Source organism: Notechis scutatus, chromosome 1 (assembly GCF_049901735.1).
Source record: "Notechis scutatus isolate UNSWTSFEM ecotype Mainland chromosome 1, rNotScu1.2, whole genome shotgun sequence".
Taxonomy (NCBI): domain Eukaryota; kingdom Metazoa; phylum Chordata; class Lepidosauria; order Squamata; family Elapidae; genus Notechis; species Notechis scutatus.
The window spans coordinates 329,509,470-329,534,573 of NC_142009.1; the positions used below are offsets into that span (position 1 = coordinate 329,509,470).

Genomic DNA, 25,104 nt, shown 5'->3' on the forward strand with positions numbered 1-25,104 from the left:
TTCATGAGGATCATGTCACGGTTCCGTCGGAGTTGCCACAAACTGGAAGCCGTGACAGATCAGGGAATAGGCAATAGGGAAGACTTACGTGCCGTGATGCTGCGAGTTTGACACCCCTGACCGAGGAAATCACTGTTGGGAGTTTGCAACATTGGGCTATAACAATCATTTCACCTGCCTATCTGGTTAAATAATGTCCAGAATGAAGTATATGTATATCACTCTGGTTTATGAGCAAAAGAGAGAGAAAAAATCAAAGCTAGGTCACAATAGAAGCAACCTGGCTATAAATAGGATCGTGTATATTTTTATATAACATATCTGGCAATTTTTCCACAGGCAACCAAAACTACATCAAGGAAAGTTAAAACACTTGCATTAATTACACTGGTTTATTTAAATAGTCCCATTTTGGAGAACTAATTCATCCTGGATTTTACTAATCACAAGGAGAGGAAGGCAGAAAAAGGAAGAGAAAATAAATAAATAAAAGGTCATTCTTTTCTGACCTCTTGGAGTGCACACCAACCACAGCCCTCGTGGGCTAGAAATTTGATTTGAATACATGTTCAAAGGGAGTACAGATATTTACGAAGTGCACAATGCAAGGATCCCACACTATTCAACCTCTTTTTTTGCCCTTAATCAGGTGACACTTCTATTATAAAAAAAAATTGAGGGCGGGAGCAATTAGAGAAAAAATAAAGGCAGCATGCATTGGTTGAACAGCATGATGACACACAGAAACAACTGGAATGGCTGAGGACAAAAAACAGACCAGGACTTCAGGCAGCACATTCAAACAAATGGAAGCATTACAGCAGGAAGCTGGTAAGCTTAACCGTTGTCATAGTAACAAAGGCCTAGTTGAGTAACACAAACCTGCAGGGCAGGAGAGGGAAGTATTCCGAGACAGTAGCAAAACATGAGTTCCCACCACCTGCTCTTCCACCCTCTCTTTTGTCGCTAAAATCTTTTGAGACAATTTGTACAGGCGCTAGAGTTTCGTACACGCACCGCAGGCGTCTCCCGTTCTCGAACATGGAAGCATTGTTGCAGGGCGGCATCGTTGGCACAGCACTGCCACCCTGTTTATGAGAGAAGGGCCGCTTCATGGACTTTGCCAACAAAACACAGCAAAAGGGCAGCCTGGGCCAAGAAGCCAAGAACGCAAGAGAGTATGGAGCGCAGGCCTCCTGCTGTAGCAACTAAGCCCTATCCAACTCCAAAGGCATCAATACACTTTTAACCCGCTCTCAACTGCTCAGTCTGGATTTATTCCAATCTTTTGCTTCCCTCTCCTACTCCTCATTCGCAGGTGCTGCCCAGTGGAGGGGACAGAGACCTCAACGGGCCAGGCTTCCCTTCTGGCCAGTCCAGAGTTCCCGCAGCTCCACCTTGCAGCCCAGGTCCCTCAAGGCAGCTTTGGCCACGTCATCGCAGTCCCGATGGGCTTCTCGGGCCTCAGTGATCAAGTCCTCAGCTCCCATCTCCAGGATGGGCTGGGAGAAGTCCTGCGTATGCGAGACCAAGTTGCGAATCAACATGCAAGCTTGCTTCTGGTGAGAAAAGGAAAGGAAAAGGCAGGTGTGATGATCCAGGACTAACAGTCTATAAATTTTATTTTTAGAGAGCCAGCTTGGTCTCCTGGCTAAGGCACCAGGCTAGAAACTTGGGAGGACATGAGTTCTAGTCCCACCTTAAACATGAAAACCAGCTGACTGACTTTGGGTTAGCCATGAGGCGGCTGTGAATTCTAATCCTGCCTTAGGCAAGAAAGCTGGCTGGGTGACTTTGGGCCAATCACCAGAAGTCTGTGAGTTCCAGTTCTACTTTAGGCATGTTGGCTGGGTAACTTGGGCCCAATCTCTCCTTGTTTCCTTCATTTCTTAAATATATAAACTGGTAGGTGGGGCCCCATATTACCACATATTAAGTCAGCATTTCTCAATCTTGGTAACTTTTAAGACCTATGGATTTCAACTCCCCAAATTCTCCAGCCATCCATGGAATTTTGAGAGTGGGAAATTCTGCTTCAGGAATCCTAGGAGTTGAAATCCACGTCTTAAACCTTGTCCAGGCTGGGAAACACTGTTTTAAGTGATATTTATATATTCAACCATCGCATTGCTTCAGGATTCCAAGGCTGAAATTAATTTCCCTGACAGGTGTTTTGTGATGATCTTTGGAAGGGTTGCAAGATACACCAATTATCTTTTTAATATATTTTATATTTCCTAAGAGTAGGTACATTACTGCTTTGATATCATGAATAAGCTACCCTTGGGGTTTTGGGGTAATGAACAAAAGTATTTAGATAAGGGTTAAAATTATTTAATAAGTACTAAGTACTAGTCACAATCTGAACACTTTATTCATTTATTTGTATTTCATATTTCTAGACTGCCCATCTTCCTCAAGTACACTTACATACTGTGCATTTGATCACCCTTGTGTGATATATAATGCAGTCACTGATGGGTTTTCAAAGGGTATTAAACCTGATTTTTCCCACAGGTTTCAAATGGATATGCTCTGAATTATTATCTTGCGGTCCGGGGGTTTATTTAAATAGAGTACTTATTTTGTTCCTAGGCAACAGTAAGTATTTACTTATATTTTAAATCTTACTGACAGAACAAGGCCTCCAAGAATTCAGAATATAAGGCCAGGAAATAAATAAATAAATGCATTAAAAAATTTAAAATAAATTTAAACATTGGTTTTAAAAAGAAAGAAATCCAATTGGCAGGGGAAGGACAAGGAAGTCTTGCAATTATCTAATGCAGTGTTTCTCAACATTGATAACTTTTCAGATGAGTGGACTTCAACTCCCAGAATTCCTGACAGTATAGCTGGCTGGGGAATTCTGGGAGTTGAAGTCCACACATCTTGAGAAAACTGATCTAATGATCAAGAGGAATTAGCTGTTTCCTTTTGCAGCCCACGTCCTACACATCCATTCCCAGGGGAAAGTCCTGCCACAAGGTTTTCTCAGATATGGAAACAGGGTAGTCAGAGAGGCTGCACAGGGACAATGAGAGGTCTAACAGAAAGAAGACCTGGCCTTAATGAAAACCCAGAAAAGTTATTTGACGGCACTCTGGAAATGGGAAAACAGGAATGCCTTTCATGGGAAAAACAGGAAGGCAGCTTCCACCAGAAATTTCTATGAGGGGAAAAATCAGAGACTGTTGCCATAGCTACAGATAGTTTCTATAGCATGATTTTTCTGTTTTGCCAAAACACTCCGTGTGTCTGTCTGTCTGTCTATCTATCTATCTATCTATCTATCTATCTATCTATCATCTATCTATCATAATTAAGAATCTATCACTTTTTTCTGTGGTAGGTCATCCTTGGAAATAAAAAAAAGAATAACTCCTTTGGCCTTACAGTTTATAGCAGAGAAATCTTTATTTCAAAGGGAGAAAGAAAAGATTAAAAAGAAAAGAAAAATCTATCTATCTATCATCTATCTAATCTAATCTAATCTAATCTAATCTAATCTAATCTAATCTAATCTATCACTTTTTTCTGTGGTAGGTCATCCTTGGAAATAAAAAAAAAAAAGAATAACTCCTTTGGCCTTACAGTTTATAGCACAGAAATCTTTATTTCAAAGGGAGAAAGAAAAGATTAAAAAGAAAAGAAAAATCTATGTCAGACTGTGACTATGTCAGACTATCTATCTATCTATCTATCTATCTATCTATCTATCATCTATCTATCTATCTATCTATCTATCTATCTATCTATCTATCTATCTATCTATCTATCTATCTATCTATCTATCTATCTGGACTGGCTGAAAAGCATGAAAGGAGCTGTGGTCCCAGTAGGGGAATAATGACATCACCTGCACAGCAACTTCCTTGGGATGCGTCTTCATGGCCTGCAAAGCTGCCAAGGCTCCCCCGCCTTCCATGATGACTCGGCAGTTCTCTGGCTTGCGCAACGCTAGCATACACAATGCCGCACAACTCTGTTCACACACCTAAAAGCAAGAACAAGTAGAGCCAGTAGTAAAATCCTACCCAGCTTCCAAATACTGAAATAATCAATGTCTGAGCTCACACCCGTGCTAAGCCAGGATCCTTTAAACCATGGATAGAAGCAAACCTGGATGGCCTAAACCCGTGAGGGCAAACCTATGGCACGCGTGCTAGAAGTGGCACGCAGAGCCATCTCTGCCGGCACGCAAGCCGTCGCCCCAGATCAGATCCACTGCGCATGTGCACGCACCTCCCGCCAGCCGATTGTTGGGTATCTGCCGCGCAGGGGCAGGGCACACGCAGGAGATGCGCACGCATGTGCAGAGGCGTGTGGCGCATGCGCATGTACAGAAGTGTGCTGTGCATGGGGGTCGCGTACGCATGCGCAGGGTGGCAGATGGGTCACGCACGCATTGCGTTATGGGTGCAGGCACGCAAACAAGCACACACACACACTTTTGGCACACGAGGACAAAAAGGTTAACCATCACTGGCCTAAACCAGGGGTCGCCAACCTTTTGGACCTCAGGGACCACCGAAGTCATAATTTTAGATCCCAGGGACCACTAACTGGTTCTGTGGGCGTGGCCTAAATTGTGAGTGTGGCTTGGTGGTCATGTGACTGGTTGGGCATGGCTTGTATGTAAATATTATAAATATTTACAGTATATACTCGAGTATAAGCCTAGTTTTTCAGCCCAATTTTTGTGCTGAAAAATCCCCTGCTTATACTCGAGTCAGATTCCCTCTGAAAAAAAATGGTGTGGAGTCGCGGCCTCCGGCGGCAGCGACTCCCAACAGCCCAGCCGGGAAGGGAAAGGCAAAAAGCGCTTTGCCTTTCCCTTCCCGAGGCGGCGGGACTGGGGCCGCGCCGGCGGTAGTGACTCCTGACTCAGGGGGCCTCCGAGGAGGGGAAGAGAGTGACTCCTGCCTCCCGCTGTCATCATCATCTTCTTCTTTTGGGTTAGTGAATCAATTAAACCTTTCATGATAGTGAGATCGTTTCCCAAATTAATTATTTTTATTTTTGAAATTTACCAGTAGCTGCTGCATTTCCCACCCTCGGCTTATACTCGAGTCAATAAGTTTTCCCAGTTTTTTGTGTAAAATTAGGTGCCTCGGCTTATATTCGGGTCGACTTATACTCGAGTATATACGGTATATAAATATTGAATTTTTTATAAAAAAGAGCAACTTTTACCCGAAATCAAGCAAAGCAGGCAGGCAGATTGAGTTGCTCACAGAATCACAGATTCATTCAGAGATCTATCTATCTGCCATTGGCTAGCTCAGTCTGTCACATAAAATTTGCTAGCAAGCAAACTCACAAAATTAACTCACATCATGTGTGTAAATATTGAATTTTTTTTTATTAAAAAAGAGCAACTTTTACCCAAAATCAGGCAAAGCAGGCAGATTGAGTTGCTCAGAGAATCGTTCAGTGATCTATCTATCTGCCATCGGCTAGCTCAGTCTCTCAAATTTGCTTGCCGTGAGTCTGCACTGAATTTGCTTGCAAGCAAACCTTCAGTCCTAAGGGAGGTTCGGCTGTGCTTAAAAGCAGAGCCGGAGATCTAAAGACTAGTAGAAAGCAAGAAATCCAACCATTTCCTGCTTCCTAGCTAATCTAAATCTCCCGGCACAGCAGAACAGATGATGGTCGGAAAAAGGAAAAATAGCAATTTAGCAGGCAAGTTTGTCAGGTAAGGAGTGAGTGGGTGGGGAGGGTTCCTGCGGGCCATGTAGGTGGCGCAGCCTTGTGTTTCTGCACAGCCTGCATTAATTGCTTTGGAGGTGTGCTCTGGGGGTCAGATTTCTCTGCGGCCCACTGGTTGGCGACCGCTGGCCTAAACCATGGGTGGGGTACTGTAGCCCTTCTATGACTTGTGGACTTTTAACTCCCAAAACTTCTGAGTTGTTCCTGTTAGTTTTTCAACAGATGGACTTGATGGCAATAGAATAGAATAGAATAGAATAGAATAGAATAGAATAGAATAGAAGAGAAGAGAAGAGAAGAGAAGAGAAGAGCGAATGGAATGGAATAATAACTTTATTGTCACTTTGAATGTACACTAATCAGCATACATTAAAATGAAATTTTGTTGCATACAGTTCTCAAAGGGTCACCACCTCCAATATGCACTACATAAACATGACTAAATAAATACAAAATAATGCATATACCCACATATATTATATGAAACAGAGAAACAACACAGTCTAGTTCAGATGTATGCAAACGAAGTCTCCAACGCACACTAATAGAGATGCCAAGTAAGGTAACAGCTCTAGGAATAGATAATTTAGACCAGGGGGGGGGGGGGGGGGGGGGGGGGGGGGGGGGGGGGGGGGGGTGTTTGGGGTTGGGGGGGGGGGTTTTTTTGGGGGGGGGGGGGGGGGGGTGGGGGGGGGGGGGGGGTGTGGGGGTTGTGGGGTGTTTGGGGGGGGGTTTTGGGGTGGGGGGGTTTGTGGGTGTTTTTTTTTTTTTTTTGTTTTGTTTTTTTTTTTGGGTTTATTGGTGAGGGGGTTTTTGGGGGGTGGAGGGGGGGGCCCCCCGGACGCCCGGGGTTGGGTTGTTTCTTTGGTGCCTCCCGTCGGGCGGGGGGGTGGGGGTCTTGAAACAGAGCTACTTTCTCCCGGTGAAAACACTCCCATGTTCTCAACCTACCTGTGGGTTGCCAAGATGGCGACTCATGGCCAAAATAATGAGATCAGTCCCTCCTGCATTGACAATGGCATCTTTGACATCATCATTGCCTGCAATGGCCCGGATGGCACTGAGCACCTGTTTCACCAGTTCCTACAATTTGTCACAGAATGAGAAAGAATCCTTATGAAACCCAGAATACGTATGGGAGTTTAAAAGAGAAAATAAACCAAGAGCCACAGGATTGTGACAGATAAAAGCCAAAGCAAGATCCTTCTCTCCACCTTCAATCTCTGATAAAAGTGAAATACTCAGTAGAACAATCAAGAATGTGGATAGTCCGTTATTACTAGCACTGAAAAAGCTATCTATAAATTATTTCTGTTTATGTAAAGTCAGACGTGCAACTTGTGGGACACATGTGAGCACTCCTTGCCCCTGAACGACTTTTGTACCAGAGGTTACTTTGGCCTATATTCTTTATTTGCCTTTGGCAAAATTAGGAGTTAAATAAGTACCTTCAAATGCTTCAAAAAACTATTCCAGATGAGGCTGATCAATGCCTGTCCCCCATTCCTGGCATATTGTATACAGGTGAAACTCAAAAAATTAGAATATTGTGCAAAAGTTCATTTATTTCAGTAATGCAACTTAAAAGGAGAACCTAATATATGAGATAGACTCATTACATGCAAAGCAAGATAGTTCAAGCCATGATGTGTCATAATTGAGATGATTATGGCTTACGGCTCATAAAAACCCCAAATCCACAATCTCAGAAAATTAGAATATTGTGAAAAGGTTCAATATTCATGGCTCAAAGTGTCCCACTCTAATCAGCTAATTAAGCCATAACACCTGCAAAGGGTTCCTGAGCCTTTAAATGGTCTCTCAGTCAGGGTCAGTAGGAATCACAATCATGGGAAAGACTGCTGACCTGACAGTTGTACAGAAAACCATCATTGACACCCTCCATAAGGAAGGAAAGCCTCAAAAGGTAATTGCAAAAGAAGTTGGATGTTCCCAAAGTGCTGTATCAAAGCACATTAATAGAAAGTGATGTGGAAGGGAAAAGTGTGGAAGAAAAAGGTGCACAAGCAGCAGGGATGACCGCAGCCTGAAGAGGATTGTCAGGAAAAGGCCATTCAAAAGTGTTGTGGACTTTCATAAGGAGTGGATTGAGGCTGGAGTCAATGCATCAAGAGCCACCACACAGAGACTAGATCCTGGACATGGGCTTCAAATGTCGTATTCCTCTTGTCAAGCCGCTCCTGAACAACAAACAACGTCAGAAGCGTCTTACCTGGGCTAAAGAACAACAGAACTGGTCTGTTGCTCAGTGGTCCAATGTCCTCTTTTCTGATGAGAGCAACTTTTGCATCTCATTTGGAAACCAAGGACCCAGAGTCTGGAGGAAGAATGGAGAGGCACACGCTGCAAGATGCTTGAAGTCCAGTGTGAAGTTTCCACAGTCTGTGTTGATTTGGGGAGCCATGTCATGTGCTGGTGTTGGTCCACTGTGCTTCATTAAGTCCAGGGTCAACGCAGCTGTCTACCAGGAGATTTTGGAGCACTTCATGCTTCCTTCCACAGATGAGCTTTATGGGGATGCTGACTTCATTTTCCAGCAGGACTTGGCACCTGCCCACATTGCCAAAAGGACCAAACCCTGGTTCAATGACCGTGGGATTACTGTGCTTGATTGGCCAGCAAACTCACCTGACCTGTACCCCATAGAGAATCTATGGGGCATTGCCAAGAGAAAGATGAGAGACATGAGACCGAACAATACAGAAGAGCTGAAGGCTGCTATTGAAGCATCCTGGTCTTCCATAACACCTCAGCAGTGCCACAAGCTGATACTTCCATGCCACGCCGCATTGAGGCAGTAATTGCTGCAAAAGGGGCCCAAACCAAGTACTGAGTACATATGCATGCTTATACTTTTCAGAGGTCCGATATTGTTCTATGTACAATCCTTGTTTTATTGATTGCATGTAATATTCTAATTTTCTGAGATTGTGGATTTGGGTTTTCATGAGCTGTAAGCCATAATCATCTCAATTATGACACATCATGGCTTGAACTATCTTGCTTTGGATTTAATGAGTTATCTCATATATTAGTTTCACCTTTTAAGTTGCATTACTGAAAAAAAACGAACTTTTGCACAATATTCTAATTTTTTGAGTTTCACCTGTATAGCGATATGGGTGACATAATTCTGAAAGACCCCAAGCCTCCATTTTGTACTTTTAACCCCACCAGTTCCAAATGAGCAGAAAATTCTGCCTCCATCATTCCAGTTGCATGAAAAAAAGGATGGTCTCACTGCAATAAGGGAGGCATGCTCAATTTTTTTTCATGCGCAAGAGAGACCATTTTGAAATCCATACACAGTGGGCCTCCATGTTTTTAGACATGTGAGACCAGGATTGCTACTATGTGATTCAGAGTGTTATAGGAATCCAATCAAAACATTATCAGTTTCCGCTGGGCTTCTTTCATGGGCTTGCAAATTCTCTTGTCACAGACGCTTCCAAATGGGTGACCCTTCTCTTGGTACTCTGTGGTGGGAGACACACTAAAAGTATAATGTAAGCCTTGAAACAGGCTTTAACAGTTTTAAGATACCTCCTTTCCCACAATCAAAACCTATGCCCTTAGCCCTTATTAAGAGCACCCTCGTCAATTCCAAAACAGTCAGAAAGTATGGGAGAGTCAATTGACCAACTAAGACAAGTTGGATCATTCCAAAAATAAAGAGGAGATGGAAACTAGTCAGCTAGCCAAGTTGTCCATTAGGTAGGGCAAAATGAAAAGGTAAACGCACCAAAGCTTGAACCTATTCTCTTTAAAGTTAATTTATTCTGGATTAACTACAGTTGTCTATGGAGATCCTCAGTCATCCAGATCATGGTTGTCCTAAAGGTGCTTTTTCAAAAGGCAACTGGACTTTCTTTGTTTTTCCTTGAAGACGTTTCACTTCTCATCCAAGAAGCTTCTTTAGTTCAGTTCTTTAGAAATGAAGAAGCTTCTTGAATGAGAAGCAAAAAATCTTCAACAAAAAAACAAGAAAGTCCAGCTTTTGAAAAAGCACCTTTGGGATTAACTACAGTCGATAAGATTCTTTTGATTACGGCAAATTTTGTTCAGTATGCATTATTCATTCTTGGTTCTTGGCTTTTCTTGTGAACTTATCTAAGCGGTTTCATTCTTGCTGAAGTGGGTGATAGCTGACAGAGCCCTAAGAACTATGACAGTGCTTGTTCCTGAGCCATAAGCATAGTTTATTAAGCAGCTTGGGGTATAAAGGATTCTCCTTTGTTTGATAACACGGGTAACTACTGTATTGACAATTAGTGTTCACTATACTGGGCTAAAGAAATGAAATAATCTGTTGCAGTCAGGGTGTTTATTGCTATTTTAATACCTGATGATCAATGCAGTCCGCCAACAGTGCCACTATGAAGTTTAAGCCTCCAAGGTCCATGATCTCCTGGCAAAATTCATTCCGGACAGACAGGCGTGCCAGAGTGGCACAGATTTCACTCAAAACACTACAGTCATCAGTGAAGGCTGAGCAGGAGAGAGAAAAAGACAAAGCATCAGCAAAGCTGCCTGTGCAGTACAGACAGTCCTCAATTGATCATAGTAATGGAACCTGCCCATGATGGTTTGAGTTGTGACTATAAAACAGGTTGGACAAGTGACCGGCCCGACTGAGAACCTTTTTTTGCAGTCGTTGTTAAGCAAATGGGATAGTCGTGAAGTGGCTGTCATTAAGCAAATCCTGCAGCTGTTAAGCAAACCAAGGGTTTTCATTATAGGTGAGGCTTTGCCAAAACCCAGAAATAAATGCTAGTTATCGGCAAAACTCATGGTCACAGGATCGCAGGATGTTGCAAACAGCCCTAAATGCGGTGGTATTGCCAACCGCCCAAAGTTCACTCACGGATTGCAAGGGAAAGAAGGTCATGATCGCTTGAACTTCCATCGTTAAGAAGCCCCATCATAATTCTGAGCAGTGAGCAATCGTAAGTGAGCCATCGTGTGTTGAGGACTACCTGTACAATACCACAGAAGTGACAATAAACCATGGAGCATGGGAAAGGCTTTGGAATTCAGGTCCCTGAAGTGCTCATTAACAAATACGAATAAAAGTCATGCTTTTTAGCATCCATAGCTTTAGCTATGTGAAACCAAGTGGTATCATTAAAAAAACTGATACGAAGAAATGGTGGTATAGATCTGTCAAACAATATGGAGACAGAAGCTAAAGCGAGAACTGTGGTGGTGCAGTGGTTAGAATGCAGTACTGCAGGCTACTTCTGCTGGCTGCTGGCTGCCAGCAGTTTGGGTCTCACCCACTCAAGGTTGACTGAGCCTTCCATCCTTCCGAGGTCGGTAAAATGAGGACCCAGATTGTTGGGGGCAATAGGCTGACAAACCGTTTAGAGAGGGCTGTGAAGCACTGTGAAGTGGTATATAAGTCTAAGTGCTATTGCTAAACATACCGAACTAAAGTCTGCACAACTATTACTATTAATCTTTTCATCACTCCTTATCATCCATCCCCTCCCACTTGTGACTGTATGACTGTAACTTTGTTGCTTGTATCCTTACGATTTTTATTGACTGTTTCCTAGTATGATTTGATTGCTTATTGTACCCTATGACTATTATTAAGTGTTGTACCTGATGATTCTTGACTCTTGACAAATGTATCTTCTCTTTTATGTACACTGAGAGCATTTGCACCCAGACAAATTCCTTGTGTGTCCAACCATACTTGGCCAATAAAGGAATCTATCTATCTATCTATCTATCTATCTATCTATCTATCTATCTATCTATCTATCTATCTATCTATCTATCTATCTATCTAATAAAATTTCTCATGGAACTCAAGGGGGAAAGGTTCTTTGTCCTCCCAGCAACTTGCAAAAAGCAAGTTTTAAGGTCAGGTGCAAGGAACCAGAACGACACTATGAGATGACCAGAGTTACTTCTTTTTTGCTGCTAACCCATTTAACACGAATCTCACCGAATCGCTGCCTTTTCCTGGGGACAGCCACATTTAAGGGCTTCGGGAATTTTGGGGGCAGATCAGGTCTGCGTCTCTAAGGGCTCTTAAGTTTGCCAGCCTCCTCACTTCTCCTCCCACTACAGCTGGAGATTACAGCACATTTAAAAGTGGAAGGGGGGGGGTGGAAGTCATACAGAAAGATAAATAGCGGGCCTGTATTATGTAATTTATGTCCCTGTGCTGGAGCATAAAGAAACCAAGAAGAAAGCATGAGAGCAGGGAGATGGTCTTTTTTTTTTTTTACCTTTGGCTGCCTCTATCAGGATGCCCAAGCCGTTATGCTCAACCACAATCATCCTGGCATGGTCATGGGCATGGCCAAAGGGCACCCGGATGTCATCATCAAAGGTCATGATGCGCAGCCCTGAACAGGCCTCCCGGACCACGTCTGCCCGGTCTCCGTGCCGGACTATAGCCTCAGACAGCAGGGCAAGGACGCCCCCTTTCACGAGATCCTGACGATTCTGCTCGTGTTTCAGGCACGCATATCGGATGCAACGGACGCCGGCCAAAGTGAGGTCAGCGTCATCTCGGCTCTCCTGGAGCACCCGCAGCAACAGCTCCTGCCCGGGCACATCGAGGATGTCAGGCTGGCCCTCCAGGAGGGCAGAGAGGGATTGGAGGGCTTTTAAAAGGGAGCATCGCTCTTCCGATGCCAGCCGACAAGCAGCCAGGACTGCAGGGTAGGCACCTTTCTGGGCAGCCAGGTAACGGACCGACAGCTCCAGCCTGCACTGCTTGGCAAAGTTCACCAAAGATTCGTCCACCTTGCTCGAATCTGCATCGATGACGGCTTTCTGGAGACAGTCCAATATCTATAGAAGACAAAGAGAGGGGGGGAAAGAAGAAGAAGAAGAAGAGTGGAATCTTGCCTTATGCTCTGCACTGCAATCTTCCTCCTCTTTCAATTCGGCCGCCATTTGGAAAAACATCTAAAATCCTTTCCAGAATTGGAGGATGCACAGATGGCAGCGGCTTCAGTCCCTTCTGTTCATTTGCATCTTTTCTCTCCGTGTTTTTTGCACGCTTTCTCATCACCAGGCTTCTCTGTTTTTCTTCAAACCCTAGGATTTCTAAAGCAGCTTTTAAAATATTCCATTGTTTGCCTTTTTTTTTTTTTGTTTACTGTAGATCAGGGGTGTCCAACCTTGGCAACTTTAAGACTTGTGGACTTCAACTCCCAGAGTTCCTCAGCCAGCAAGTCTTAAAGTTGCCAAGGTTGGACACCCCTGATCTAGATACTATTGCTTATTTTAACAGAGAGATTAACAGAGTTGGAAGGGACCTTGTAGGTCATCTAGTCCAACCCCCTGCCCAAGCAGGAGACCCTACACCATTTCTGACAGGTGGCTATCCAGTCTCTTCTTGAAAGCCTCCAGTGAGGAAGCTCCCACAACTTCCGAAAGCAATTCCTGTTCCATTATTTTACTGATCGTATGCAAACAACTTTATGAGGTCTGCCTGAAAAAAGGTACTTGTGAATACTTTTAATAAATATAGACGCAACATACAGTATCACGTTGGAGTGTCTACGTTTTAAAGCAATTTATACCAAGATCAAGATTCCAATGAGCAAGCAATACGTGAGTGAAAAACTGTATCCACAGTGCTATGTTTGTGAGTTCCTAGAGCCACCTGCATGATCTACCTGGAAATCTATATATATAAAAGCGAAATACCACTCACGCACCATCACAAAATCTCCAGAACCGTAAAGCCTATAAACTTGAAATTTGGCACGTATCTTCCTCTTGGCTTCTAGGTGCTCACTAAAAAAGCATTTTTTTGAAATGACCATCAGAGCATTAGTATTTCCGATATTATTATTAACACGCTCTGATGCTAAGGAGTTCTAGTCCCCCTCCCCACCTGAAAAGAAATCTGTTCCAAATGCTAAACACAAGCAGAGGAATTTAAGTTTCAATTTTAGTTTCACAACACCAAGCAGCTTTAGTACAGAACAGTTGAGCTAAGCCACGCCCAGGCTCCTTGCTGTCTCCTTCTTGCTCACACAGCAAATACTCTCAGTTTCCAACAGCCCTCAACTCTCTCACACGCTGACAGGACGCTAGCCAGATGAATACTGATGAATGCTGGTAGGCAGAGGCAGAATTTTTTTCTCCTTATTATTCCTCCTCAAAAACTAAGCCCGATCACATATGTAGTTTCGTAGCGAAGCACGGGTTTCCAGCTAGTAGGAAGATAATTACACCCACATATTGGATCTGATGGACAATCCCTAGCCCTTTCCTGAACAGCATCATCTCACTCACCTGTAGAACCATGTGCTTCTGTTCTTGACCATTCTCTGAAGCTGGACTGGGTACAATCTTTACTATATTGCTTAAATCTACGCCTAAAGGAGAGATAAAATGATGTATCAGCCTGAATATTTCCAGAGCAATTCTCCTATTGTGTCCCTCTAAATGCATTGGATTTTAGGTCCCCTAAGGCAGGGGTGTCCAACCTTGGCAACTTTAAGCCTGGAGGACTTCAACTCCCAGAATTCCCCAGCCAGCTTTGCTGGCTGGGGAATTCTGGGAGTTGAAGTCCTCCAGGCTTAAAGTTGCCAAGGTTGGAGACCCCTGCCCTAAGGCTAGCCAAAGGGGCGCGGTGGTTCAGTGGCTAAGACGCTGAGCTTGTTGATCAGAAAGGCTGGCAGTTCAATGGTTCGAATCCCTAGCACTGCGTAACAGGGTGAGCCCCCTTGTCCCAGCTTCTGCCAACCTAGCAGTTCAAAAGCATGTAAAAATACAAGTAGAAATATAGGGACCACTTTGGTGGGAAGGTAGCAGCATTCCCTGCACCTTGGGCATTTAGTCATGCTGGCCACATGACCATGGAGACGTCTTCGGACAGCGCTGGCTCTTCGGCTTTGTAACGGAAATGAGTACCGACCTCAGAGCCAGAAACGACTAGCACATATGTCCGAGGGGAATCTTTAACTTTACCTTTAAGGCTAGCCAAGATCTCAATCTGATAAAAACTGCACTGAAGACTGAGTACAATGGGCAAAAGCTTTTTTTTTTTTTTTTAATTAGGAAAACCACCTGAAAATTTTCACTGGGTAACTTCCTGATAATTAAGATATTTGGTATTATCAATTTGTGACTTATTTTCTCTTTGGAGTGACTATACATGGGCAAGGCAAATGGCTTTTTTAAGATGGTGCTCAAATTATTCCAGTATTTTGGGGAATGGCTATACTATATTCACACAATAACATTTTGATATACTGAGACTGTTTCAACAATACTTATTTTAAGAATAAAATTCAGATTAATTTCTTATTGCGTTCCCCCCCACCCCCAATTGCCATAAGCCACACCAATTTCCTTGAGAAGCCAAGTGCTTCCACTGCTGGCACAGGTGCCTATGTTTAAAAAGATGACATTTCATGTAGGTCAATATTCCCATCCTTCATACCGGGGGTCTCCAACCTTGGCAACTTTAAGACTTGTGGAATTCAACTCCTAGAATTCCTCAGCCAGCTTTACTGAGGAATTCTGGGAGTTGAAGTCCACAAGTCTTAAAATGGCCACGGTTGGAGACCCCTGCTTCATACCATACCTTGAGATTCAAACTGCTGGATGGCTTCATTCAATGCCTCTTCCGGATCCATTCCAAACTCAATGATATTTTCCTGTACCACATCATCAAATGTCTCTTGGGAAATCCGCTTGGCTGCCATGTTGGCCTGCAGACAAGAAAGTTAGCTAGATATTTTATGTAGAGGTATCATTTAAAAAAAAAAAAAAAGTAAAAGGAGACTGGCATAATAAAGTAAATTAAGCCAGGAAATTATGAGCAGAGAAATATGGCTGAAGTAGTTACTCCCCTCTCTCCCAAAAGCCAAAATTCAAGACCATGCAATACTGTAGAAAGAAAACAAACCCTATTTTCATAGAAATCATAACGAATAAGTGGAATTCCTCACCACAAAGTAAGCAATGGCCCTAATTTTCAGACCTTGTCAGAACATATTTATTGCAGGTATTAGCAACTCTAGAATAATAGAAATTCCAGATACAGAGTCGTAAATCTGTTTTTGGGAGCAACAGAAGGGAGCAGACATAATCCATACCCAGGGTCCTTGGTACTCTCTAAGCTTGCTTGTTTTCTTAAAGACATTTCATTAGCCAAACTAGGTCAAATCATCAGGGCTAGTCCATAATCCTTAGCTATTGGGAACTACAATGGATGGGAAGATACTGGGTTAGATGGACTATAGGCAAGCCTGTGATTACCTTGGATTAGGCAACCATTTATATTTTTCTAATAAATAAATAAAATTTGCTCCCATTTTTTTTTTCAAGTATGGAAACTGAACAACTCCCCCAACCATAACATTTCCACAGTGTTCCTGCATTGTTGGTGTCTGTCTCCATAACTACGCCTACCACCTAATCTGACACATAAATTCACATAAAATACTAATCGTTGAATTAACCCTTTTTCTGGATACACAGGATAGACAAAGCCATTAACAAAAAAGGTTAGTACTAGCCTAGATTACCATGCTAGGAATGTATCTTCCAGGTCTTTATGTAGCCTGGAATTTTTATATTTGAAGAACCAGACAGAGTAGACTAGTACATCTACCTTGGCCAACAGATCTCAATGGAAGGCGATACAAAAAAGGAGATTGAACGGAGTGTTAAAAGTGGTTGGCAGGCATTTGGCAAGTTAAATGTAATTTTCAACAACAACCTTCCCCCTATGCCCGAAAAGTTTTCAATCAGTGTATGCTACCTGCTTTAACGTGTGGACACTAACCTCACATTCGATACAAAAGCTACGAGTGGCGCAAAGAGCCATGGAAAGATACATGCTCGGCATCACAAGACAAGATAGAAAGACCTGCACACGGATTGGAGAACAAACAAAAATATAAGATGCCATCAAAAGAATGGATATGGGCTGGTCATATAGCAAGAAGAACTGATGGCAGGTGGACCAAGGCAGTCATAGAATGGATTCCACTTGATAAAAAGCATCCACGAAAGAGACCTAAAACAAGATGGACAGACCCCTCACATCCCGGACATAAACTGTTTCAACTCCTTCCCTCAAAACGACGCTATAGAGCACTGCACTTCAGAACAACTAGACACAAGGACAGTTTTTCCCCAAATGCCATCACTCTGCTAAACAAATAATTCCCTCAACACTATTTACAACTATTTACAAAGTCTGCACTACTATTAATCTTCTCATCACTCCTTATCACCCATCCCCTCCCACTTGCGACTGTATGATTGTAACTTTGTCACTTGTATCCTTACGATTTATATTGAGTTTCCTAGTATGATTTGATTGTTTATTGTACCCTATGACTATCATTAAGTGTTGTACCTGATGATTCTTGACGCTTGACGAAAGTATCTTTTCTTTTATGTACACTGAGAGCATTTGCACCAAGACAAGTTCCTTGGGTGTTCAATCACACTTGGCCAATAAAAGAATTATAATTCTAATGGACGACATCAAGCAAATAAATATTGGGGGCCTAATTGGCAAAAGAAAGCTCAGGATCCTATCGGTTGGAAACCTGTGGAAGAGGCATTCATCCTGCAGTGAATAGACAATGGCTAAAATGACGACGAATGATGATCTAGCTTGGTAAAGCATCCTACATGAGAACAGATATATATGTCCACATGTAAGAGGAATTTATATATACCCTCTGTTGAGCCATCTGTTTTCACAGCCCAATCTCAGCTGCCTTCAGCTGAAAGCGACAAAGTCACACGACATCCAGGAAATCAGATTCTTCTTCCAAGTATCCCCCATGCTACTCTTCCGTTGTTAGAGCAATTATTTTCTGTTGGTTTTTGTAATTTTACTGTTTCATCAGAGATTCTACCCTAACCAACCAATGCATCCAGTGAAGAGAGATGCCGCTCACAAAAGCATATGACTTTTAATAAAATGTGTTAGTCAGGGAAGGTGCTACCAGATTCCAGATTTTTTGCTCACCTTCTTGTGGAGATTGTAGGGCGATTTTCATAAAAGCAATAAAACGTACAGTACATTCTGAAACCACGGGGTGGGGAGGCGGGGAGAGGGAGCACTCAAGAGAAAACATGACATCATCCTCAACCGATCTTAGTATATAAAATCATACATTGCAATGTCCTACCTGTCAATGAATACTTCAGTTTCAACCACAACAATACAAGAGCACACAATAGATACAAACTCAAGGTTAACCGCACCAAACTTGATTGCAGGAAATACGACTTCAGCAACAGAGTGGTCAATGTCTGGAACACTCTACCTGACTCTGTGGTTTCTTCCCCAAACCCCAAAAACTTTAACCTTAGACTGTCTACTGTTGACCTCACCCCTTTCCTAAGAGGTCTGTAGGGGGCGTGCATAAGCGCACCAACGTGCCTACCATCCCTGTCCTATTGTTTCTTTTTTTTATTTTTCTTATATGTATCCATGTATTCATAACTATGTTTTTACTTATACCTATTATCTTGTAAGCAATTGACAAACTAAATAAATAAATCTAGTCATAGGGCACTTTGTTCCAAAAGCTCTACAGAAAAAAGAATACGTTGACATCCCTCTTAAATGTTGGTGGTGGGGTGGGGTGGGGTGGGGGCTGGGGAATGGGAACCATCACATTTAGCGTGGAGGGAACTACTGCAGAATGAGGGGCTGCAACTGAGTTCTGCCTCCTGGCCCACCATTCTTAAACCTCTGGGCAGGGGATCAAAATATGCCTTCCCAGCTGTGTGTACGGGACAGGCAGATTCTACTTGAAGAATTGGGTTCCGGAAGCAGCCAAGGCCCAGCATATGATCAATAAAAATAAAGCTCTATTCATTGGTTTTCAGTCTGGAAAAAAAAAAGAGAGAGACAAGAGCATCAAAAAGGGGCTGGGGACAGAGAAGTATAAAGTAAACACTTCTTAAAGTTAAATAATAGAACGAAGAGCTGGAAAGGAAACAGTTCGGGAAGAGACAGTCCCAGTTCCTCACCTTGTCTTTTTGCTGCAATTTGATTTAATGGCTGCTGGCTGGGGAAAAAAAGGGCTGAGGAGGAGAAAGCCCAAAAGCAGCTGATCTTTCATTTGAACAGAGGAGACAGGATCATGCCTGAGAGAGCACTGATCTCAGCTGATGCAAGGAAGCAAAGCGCCTCTGTATTTCAACCCTGCCCTCTAAGCAACGGGGAATGGATTTTCTTTTGCAGAAAACACTAAGATGCTTTTCTCCAGAATAGCCTCTCCCCCAAAAAAGGAAGGTGCAAGAGAAACAGGCTAAGCTATGCCAAAGGTGGTTTGGCAGAATGTCCAAGGAGGTTATTCCTGCAAGAAGAATCATCTTGGAAATTTCCTCCCCCAAATATGGCTTAACATCAACCATGCTATTAGCATCGCTAATGATCTGTATTTCAGTACAATCATGATTAAAACACAATCAAGGAAAGACATTCATTTATAATACAGACTACAATAAAAAAAATTGTAATCCATCCATAGGCTGCTGTTCAAATGTATACTGCCTGCTGAAATGCTGAAGAAATACCAAACAAGACCTTTATGGTTTGCAGAAATAGCTTCCAATTTTGCTGCCCCCACGCATTTTCTGGACTTCAAATCTGCATTGCATTTATGAATACTGTGAATTAAGGGCTTCTGTCCTGATCTTGTTGCATATAGATCCTTTAAGGAAGAGCAGCCACATACCACAGAAACAAATATTACGTATTTTATTCTTCACAAGTATTTTTGTTATAAACTATGGGAAATACTATAATCAACAGTCTACTCACACAAGGATGTAAACATTACCACCACTGCCTGCCTTTGCAAATAGCCACTATTAATAATACAGCTATTATCATTTGCCTTGCTGCATTTTATTTCTCTGACCTCACTTTCTCTGATTCTCCTTTCCATTCACACACGCACACTTACAGATCAGCAAAACATTTCATGCATCTGATAAGCTAGACCAGGGGTCCCCAACCACCGGTCCGCGGACCTGTACCGGTCCGCGGAACAACTCCTACCGGGCCGCTGGCTTGCTGGGCGCCGCCATCTTTTTTTGATGAAAAAGTGCTTCCGGTGAGCTTTTCCGGTAGAAAGCCATTTCTACCGGAAAAGCTCACGAGCGCTATGCCGCCATCTTTTTTTATGAAACGTGCTTCCGGTGAGGTCACCGGAAGCACATTTTCATCAAAAAAAGATGGCGGCACCCAGCTGATGCCGGTACCGGGCCGCGGCGTCAAAAAGGTTGGGGATCACTGAGCTAGACTGTAATCCCCATAAGACATTTGTCCCAAAGGTATTTTTTTTTTTACAGATCATAGCAATCTACATTTATTTATTTGCAAAGATGACGCAGGTAAATCAAGCTGCTTATTAATATTTGGGATCAACCTTGAGGAATTGAATGAAATAATTCTGAAATTCACTGCGCGCAACTGACACGCTCAAAAAGACAAGGTCATCCATCAGAATATAGTAGCTAAATGACAAGCTATCAATACACCACACTGATAGTATTTTTTTTTAAACTGTTCTTGAATTGAATTTTTTATTGTCATTGTACGTATATTCACAGTTTACCTACAACAAAATTCACAACTCTTGTTGTATTCAGACTCAGTTCTCCTCTCTGTGCACTGGATCTTTATTTTATACAGTTTTTAAGAAGACATTAGATTAGGCAACCATTTGGCTGAAATGGTATAGTGCAGGGGTCTCCAACCTTGGCAACTTTAAGCCTGGAGGACTTCAACTCCCAGAATTCCCCAGCCAGCTTTGCTGGCTGGGGAATTCTGGGAGTTGAAGTCCTCCAGGCTTAAAGTTGCCACGGTTGGAGACCCCTGGTATAGTGTTTCTTACCTGAGCAGAAGACCCTCAGATATAACATGAAAAAGCACATATTCTAAAACAGGGGTCTCCAACCCTGGCAACTTTAAGACTTGTTGAAGTCCACAAGTCTTAAAAGTTGCCAAGGTTGGAGACCCCTGTTCTAAAAAGTAAGTATTGTGTTCGATCATGGCTTTGGATATCAGCTCAGGTTCATCTTACTTCTCACTACTCACTGCGGCTCCAGGAAAGACTGTTGCAGAGTGTTGAGGAAAGGGAACCTCTAGAACTGGTGATACGCAATGGAACGTCATAATGTCATAAAAATACCTACTTTGCAATAATGGGGGGGCACATATTTAAAATATTAGCCTCTGCTTATTAAGTGAAACTACTGTGGCTCCTTGCAATGTTTTAAAATGCAACAAAACGCAGGAATGACTGGGAAACTGTAAAAAAATACGCATCCTAGCTGTTAATCTCCTGAGCATCAGGCAAATGGTTTTCTGTAATGCATTGCTAGCAGAAAGCAAGCATCACATCTTCTAATATTGCCACTGAGAACTTTCCTATCAAATAAGCCTTATCCGAGTGAAGATTTGATTCCAAAGATAATTACTAAGCAATAAAAGTTTGTGGTCTCCTATTTGTTAGAATTTAGATTTCTATCACCTCCAAAGGAATGTTTAACCTAAACTGATCGTGTGCCATCAAGTCGGTATCGACTTTTAGCAACCAACACCGGTTCTCTCCATGATTTGCCTAAACAGCTGTAGTTTTTCCCCCTCTAATCCAACTTTGTATTGGTAAACGAACCATACTTTATTTTCACCCTACTGCTAGCTGTTAGGAATCTCACATACAAGGCTGATTAATCCTTGACCACAGCGGCTTACAAAAAAAATCAAATTATGCAGTTTACATACACTACAAATTACCCTGTGGCCTAGGAAGCCACCCCGCTTCTCCAGGATCTTTTAAGATTTGGCTGAGGGTTTAAAACAGAGAAGGCTGTTAGGGAGAATAATGAGGGATGGGAAGGAGCAGAATTGGGTTTTAAAAAATAAAAAGGGATATACGGCTGGCCCTTGACTTGCAACAGTTCATTTAGTGACCATTTTAAGTTACAATGGCATGGAAAAAAAGTGACTTGTGACCATTATTCACACTTACAACCGTTGTGCAGCATCCCCACGGTGACAGGATTTACATTTGGATGCTTGGCAACTGGTTCATATGTATGACGGTTGCAGTGTCCTAGGAGTCACTCTTTGTGACCCTTGTCAGTGGGGAAGCCAGATTCACTTAACGACCGCCTTACTAACTTAACCACCGCAGGGATTCACTTAACCAAAGGACAAGAAAGGTCGTAAAATGAAGCAAAACAACCTATTTCCCACTTAACCGACATAAATTTGGGGCTTTGCCGTGGTCGTAAATCGAGGACTACCTGTGCTGTATAGGTGATACGGTACCTCAAGGTCAGCAGTAGGGAAAAAAATAAAATAAAATAAGACAGAGAATGAAAAATCGCCTCCCAGGGCACGCAAGCAGCACTCCCCCCCCCCGCCCCCGTTCTTCTCTTTTGACGTTAAGCCGGTGGCTTTTTAACCCTTCCGACTGGAATAAAGAACCCTGCCCAAGCACGCCTGCCAGCAGACAGTATTCCTTCTCCTTGGGGTCCTCGCGGAGGAATAGCAAAGGGAACCCGCACTCCCACCCCCAAAAAAGGGGGGAAAGGGGGGGTCTCCGGGCGGGCTCCAGCCTCGCTTACCTGCTCCGACCCCTCGTCCACGCTCGCGACAAGCCCGGCGTTGCTGCCGGGAAACCCAAAAGCCGGCGGTGCGCAAAAAAAGAAGAAGAAGAAGAAAAAGACGCGTTAAGGGCAGCGACTGCGGCGACGCGTTCTTTTTGGCTGCAGTTCGCCACCGTACAATTTAGGCCACGTGGTGCAGGAGAAAAAAAACACGATTCCGCCAATGCCAGCGCACGGAAAGGGGAATTTTGAACTACGCATGCGTACGCCAGCACGTTTCCCTCCCCCAGGAATTTTTAAAGGAAGGTGAGGCGGACGTTAAATGGAAGTTGAAGTCTCAGAGCTGAACTGCAAAAAATAAAAAATCTGTCGACCTTTAAGAGGCAGCGTCTTTGCGGCCACTTAGTGGTTGTCCGAATTTTTGCAGGCCAGATATGATGGGCTAAAGTTGTTAAATTGACGAAATAACTGTGTTTGCACGTTGGAAAGCATCGGCGCCGCTTTCTTTTTTTTTAAAACGGGTTGAGGAAGATGATTTGATGGTTGTTGTTTTTTTGGTAAAGATTATCTTATTTCTCCCACCCTCGGAGTTCTTTAGGAACAAGATTTCCCTCCGGTCAACGCTTAGCGCATGCGCAAGAGCGGTGGCTGGCTTGAGACGCCTTTTGCGCATGCGTTATTGGATAGCGTCACTTCATATCCCTTGACGAGATCCTCTGGTCGCGCGTGCGCAACGAAGTCGAGTCTGGGCAAGAATTGAAGGGATTATTATTTTGTTTTGTTTATAAAAAGAGCCGGGCGAGTTAGAATAAACCTGATCGATGCTTTCTCCGCGTTCAAAAGAGAAAGTGCAGATCCGCCGCCGCAGAGAAGCAGCTCCGGCGAGAGGGTAGAGAGGCGCTCGGGCGCATGCGCAGAAGGAACCGACGCTGGTTAATGGAGGTCGCTTTATGCTAGAGGCTGCTTCTCTTCTTCCCCGTCGCTTGGTAAGCCGTTGGGGGTAAAGCAGCAGCCGAAGTCCGAGCATTGGGGAAGAGCGGGGAGGAAACGGCAAAAAAAGGCCTTCTTATTCCCCCCCTCTTTCCAAGGACCCCAGGCGTCTGTATTGGAGCTAAAGGGAGGGCGAGGAAATGATATTGAGACTTTCAAGAAAAGATTGGACTGCCATTTGTCAGAAATGGTGTAGGTCTCCCGCTTGGGCGGGGGGTTGGACTAGATGACCTACAAGGTCCCTTCCAACTCTGTTAATCCGTTAAAGGATATTCCCTCGTACAAGATTATCAACCGACCAAGGGAGCAGGGCGGGAACAAAAGCCCAGCCTGGCCACCTGCACCTCTCTCTGTCTTTGGGAGGATTTTTCAGAAAATGCTCTTTTACAAGTCCTTCCCTCGGTGGCTAGTTTGGAAGGTTTTTTTTTTTTTAATGGGGAATCCGGTTGTTCTTAAAGGGGCTGAAAATTAGCATACACAGGGAGTCCTCGACTTGCAGACGGTTGTTTAGTGACCACTCAAAGCTGAAAAAGATGACATGATCATGTTTCAGACCTTTGCAGCATTCCCCCATGGATCATGTGATCAAAAATTCAGACACTTGGCAAACTGGTTCATATTTAATGACAGTTGCTGTGTCCTCAGGGGGTCATGTGATCCCCTTTTTGTGACCTTCTGACCACCAAAGTTGATGGGGAAGCCGGATTCACTTAACAACTGGGTTGCTAACTATCAGTGGCAGTGATTCACTTAACAACGGTGGTGAGAAAGGTTGTAAAATGGGGCAAAACTCTCACTTGCCTCCAGAAGTTGTGAATGTTCCAACACTGGAAGTTTTTAAAAAGATGTTGGATGACCATTTGTCTGAAGTGGTGTAGGGTTTCTTACCTAGGCAGGGGGTTGGACTGGTAGACCTCCAAGGTCCCTTCCAACTCTGTTATTCTATTCTATACTTAACAAATGTCTCAACAACAGACATTTTGGGCTCAATTGTGGTAAGTTGAGGGCTATCTGTATTTAACATTTGTGTGGCTTTGTGGCTCTTCTCGGAGCCCGCCAATGTTTTTCCCTTATCAGATCTAACATGGATGTCAATCTGAGAGGAAAATGTTTAAGAATATGGCTTTTTTAAAGAAAGCTTTCTATTGCAGATGCTCCTTCCCTCCAACCTAACATCGTTCGTTTGGATGTATATCACCCCCATCACTTCTAGCATGCATATTCATTCTTTTTTTTAATTTCTTTTTTTAGTTTCGTGGCAACATTGCTAAAGACTAATTTAGAATTTTTTTGAACAACATGTTTACATGAAGGGGATTTGTCCTCAGTCCCTGTTCACTCTGAAAAGAAGCCTAGCATTTGCTGTAGGTAACTTTGCCTGGGAGAATATTTTTTTTAGCAAAGGGAGTGAATTTGAAATGGCAAAAAATGAGAAATGTAATATTTTGACAAAAACCAGTACTTTTGTGGATTGATTAAATTCAATGGCATCGGACTCGAATCTAAATAAAAAGCAGTATTTCTGAAATACTGAAGAAAGGATGCAGGAAAATTGATGTTGTGACCTAGGACTCTTAAAAGGGGCTGCCTGAAAACTTCCATGTTCACAAATGCCTTTTGCAAAAACCCAGCATGATATCAGGATTCAAAATACAATATAATTGTAATTGCTAATCTGACACTTAAAATAATCAAAGATTCAAAATACCCAGGATATATATGATACATATAGCATGTCTGTTCAAAGTAACGGTAAATGCCATTCTTAGTTGGAATTCCTTGTTCATAGCCATA

The 25,104-nt window shown here is 43.1% G+C and overlaps 2 protein-coding genes across 13 annotated transcripts in view; one reads left to right on the plus strand and one right to left on the minus strand.

The window, feature by feature from the left end:
* Positions 1–291: 291 nt before the first annotated feature.
* On the minus strand, positions 292–22,558 carry ARMC6 (armadillo repeat containing 6). Of its 3 annotated transcripts, none has more exons than XM_087951676.1 (8): positions 22,339–22,558; positions 15,302–15,428; positions 14,005–14,087; positions 11,976–12,546; positions 10,076–10,221; positions 6,664–6,795; positions 3,860–3,997; positions 292–1,559 (listed from the first exon to the last, which is right to left on the minus strand). In XM_087951676.1, exons 2-8 carry the CDS (start codon positions 15,420–15,422, stop codon positions 1,347–1,349), a joined length of 1,404 nt encoding a protein of 467 aa, XP_087807802.1. In that variant the 5' UTR covers positions 15,423–15,428; positions 22,339–22,558; the 3' UTR covers positions 292–1,346. The 3 variants fall into 3 exon arrangements, with proteins under 3 accessions (XP_087807802.1, XP_087807809.1, XP_087807815.1); XM_087951683.1 differs by lacking the exon at positions 22,339–22,558 and adding an exon at positions 18,724–18,748; XM_087951689.1 differs by lacking the exon at positions 3,860–3,997 and having other exon boundaries at positions 22,339–22,498.
* SUGP2 (SURP and G-patch domain containing 2) overlaps positions 22,546–25,104 on the plus strand; it is a 39,229-nt gene continuing 36,670 nt past the window's right edge. For 6 of the 10 annotated variants that reach the window (XM_026683149.2, XM_087951583.1, XM_087951613.1 and 3 more), the window contains exon 1: positions 22,546–22,626. In XM_026683149.2, coding sequence (XP_026538934.2) covers positions 22,580–22,626 — 47 coding nt within the window. In that variant the 5' untranslated portion in view covers positions 22,546–22,579. Of the gene's footprint in view, positions 23,307–25,104 lie in introns of all 10 variants that reach the window. The other 4 variants (XM_087951612.1, XM_087951598.1, XM_087951608.1 and 1 more) reach the window with 4 other exon arrangements.

Excerpts from the sequence above, each read along its gene's own strand:
- ARMC6 (XM_087951676.1), bottom strand. The coding sequence starts at position 15,422 with ATGGCAGCCAAGCGGATTTCCCAAGAGACATTTGATGATGTGGTACAG. Across the intron at positions 14,088-15,301 it reads CCAGCAGTTTGAATCTCAAG|GCGTAGATTTAAGCAATATA; the intron begins GTATGGTATGAA and ends TCTCTCCTTTAG. Across the intron at positions 6,796-10,075 it reads CGGACTGCATTGATCATCAG|GAACTGGTGAAACAGGTGCT; the intron begins GTATTAAAATAG and ends GACAAATTGTAG.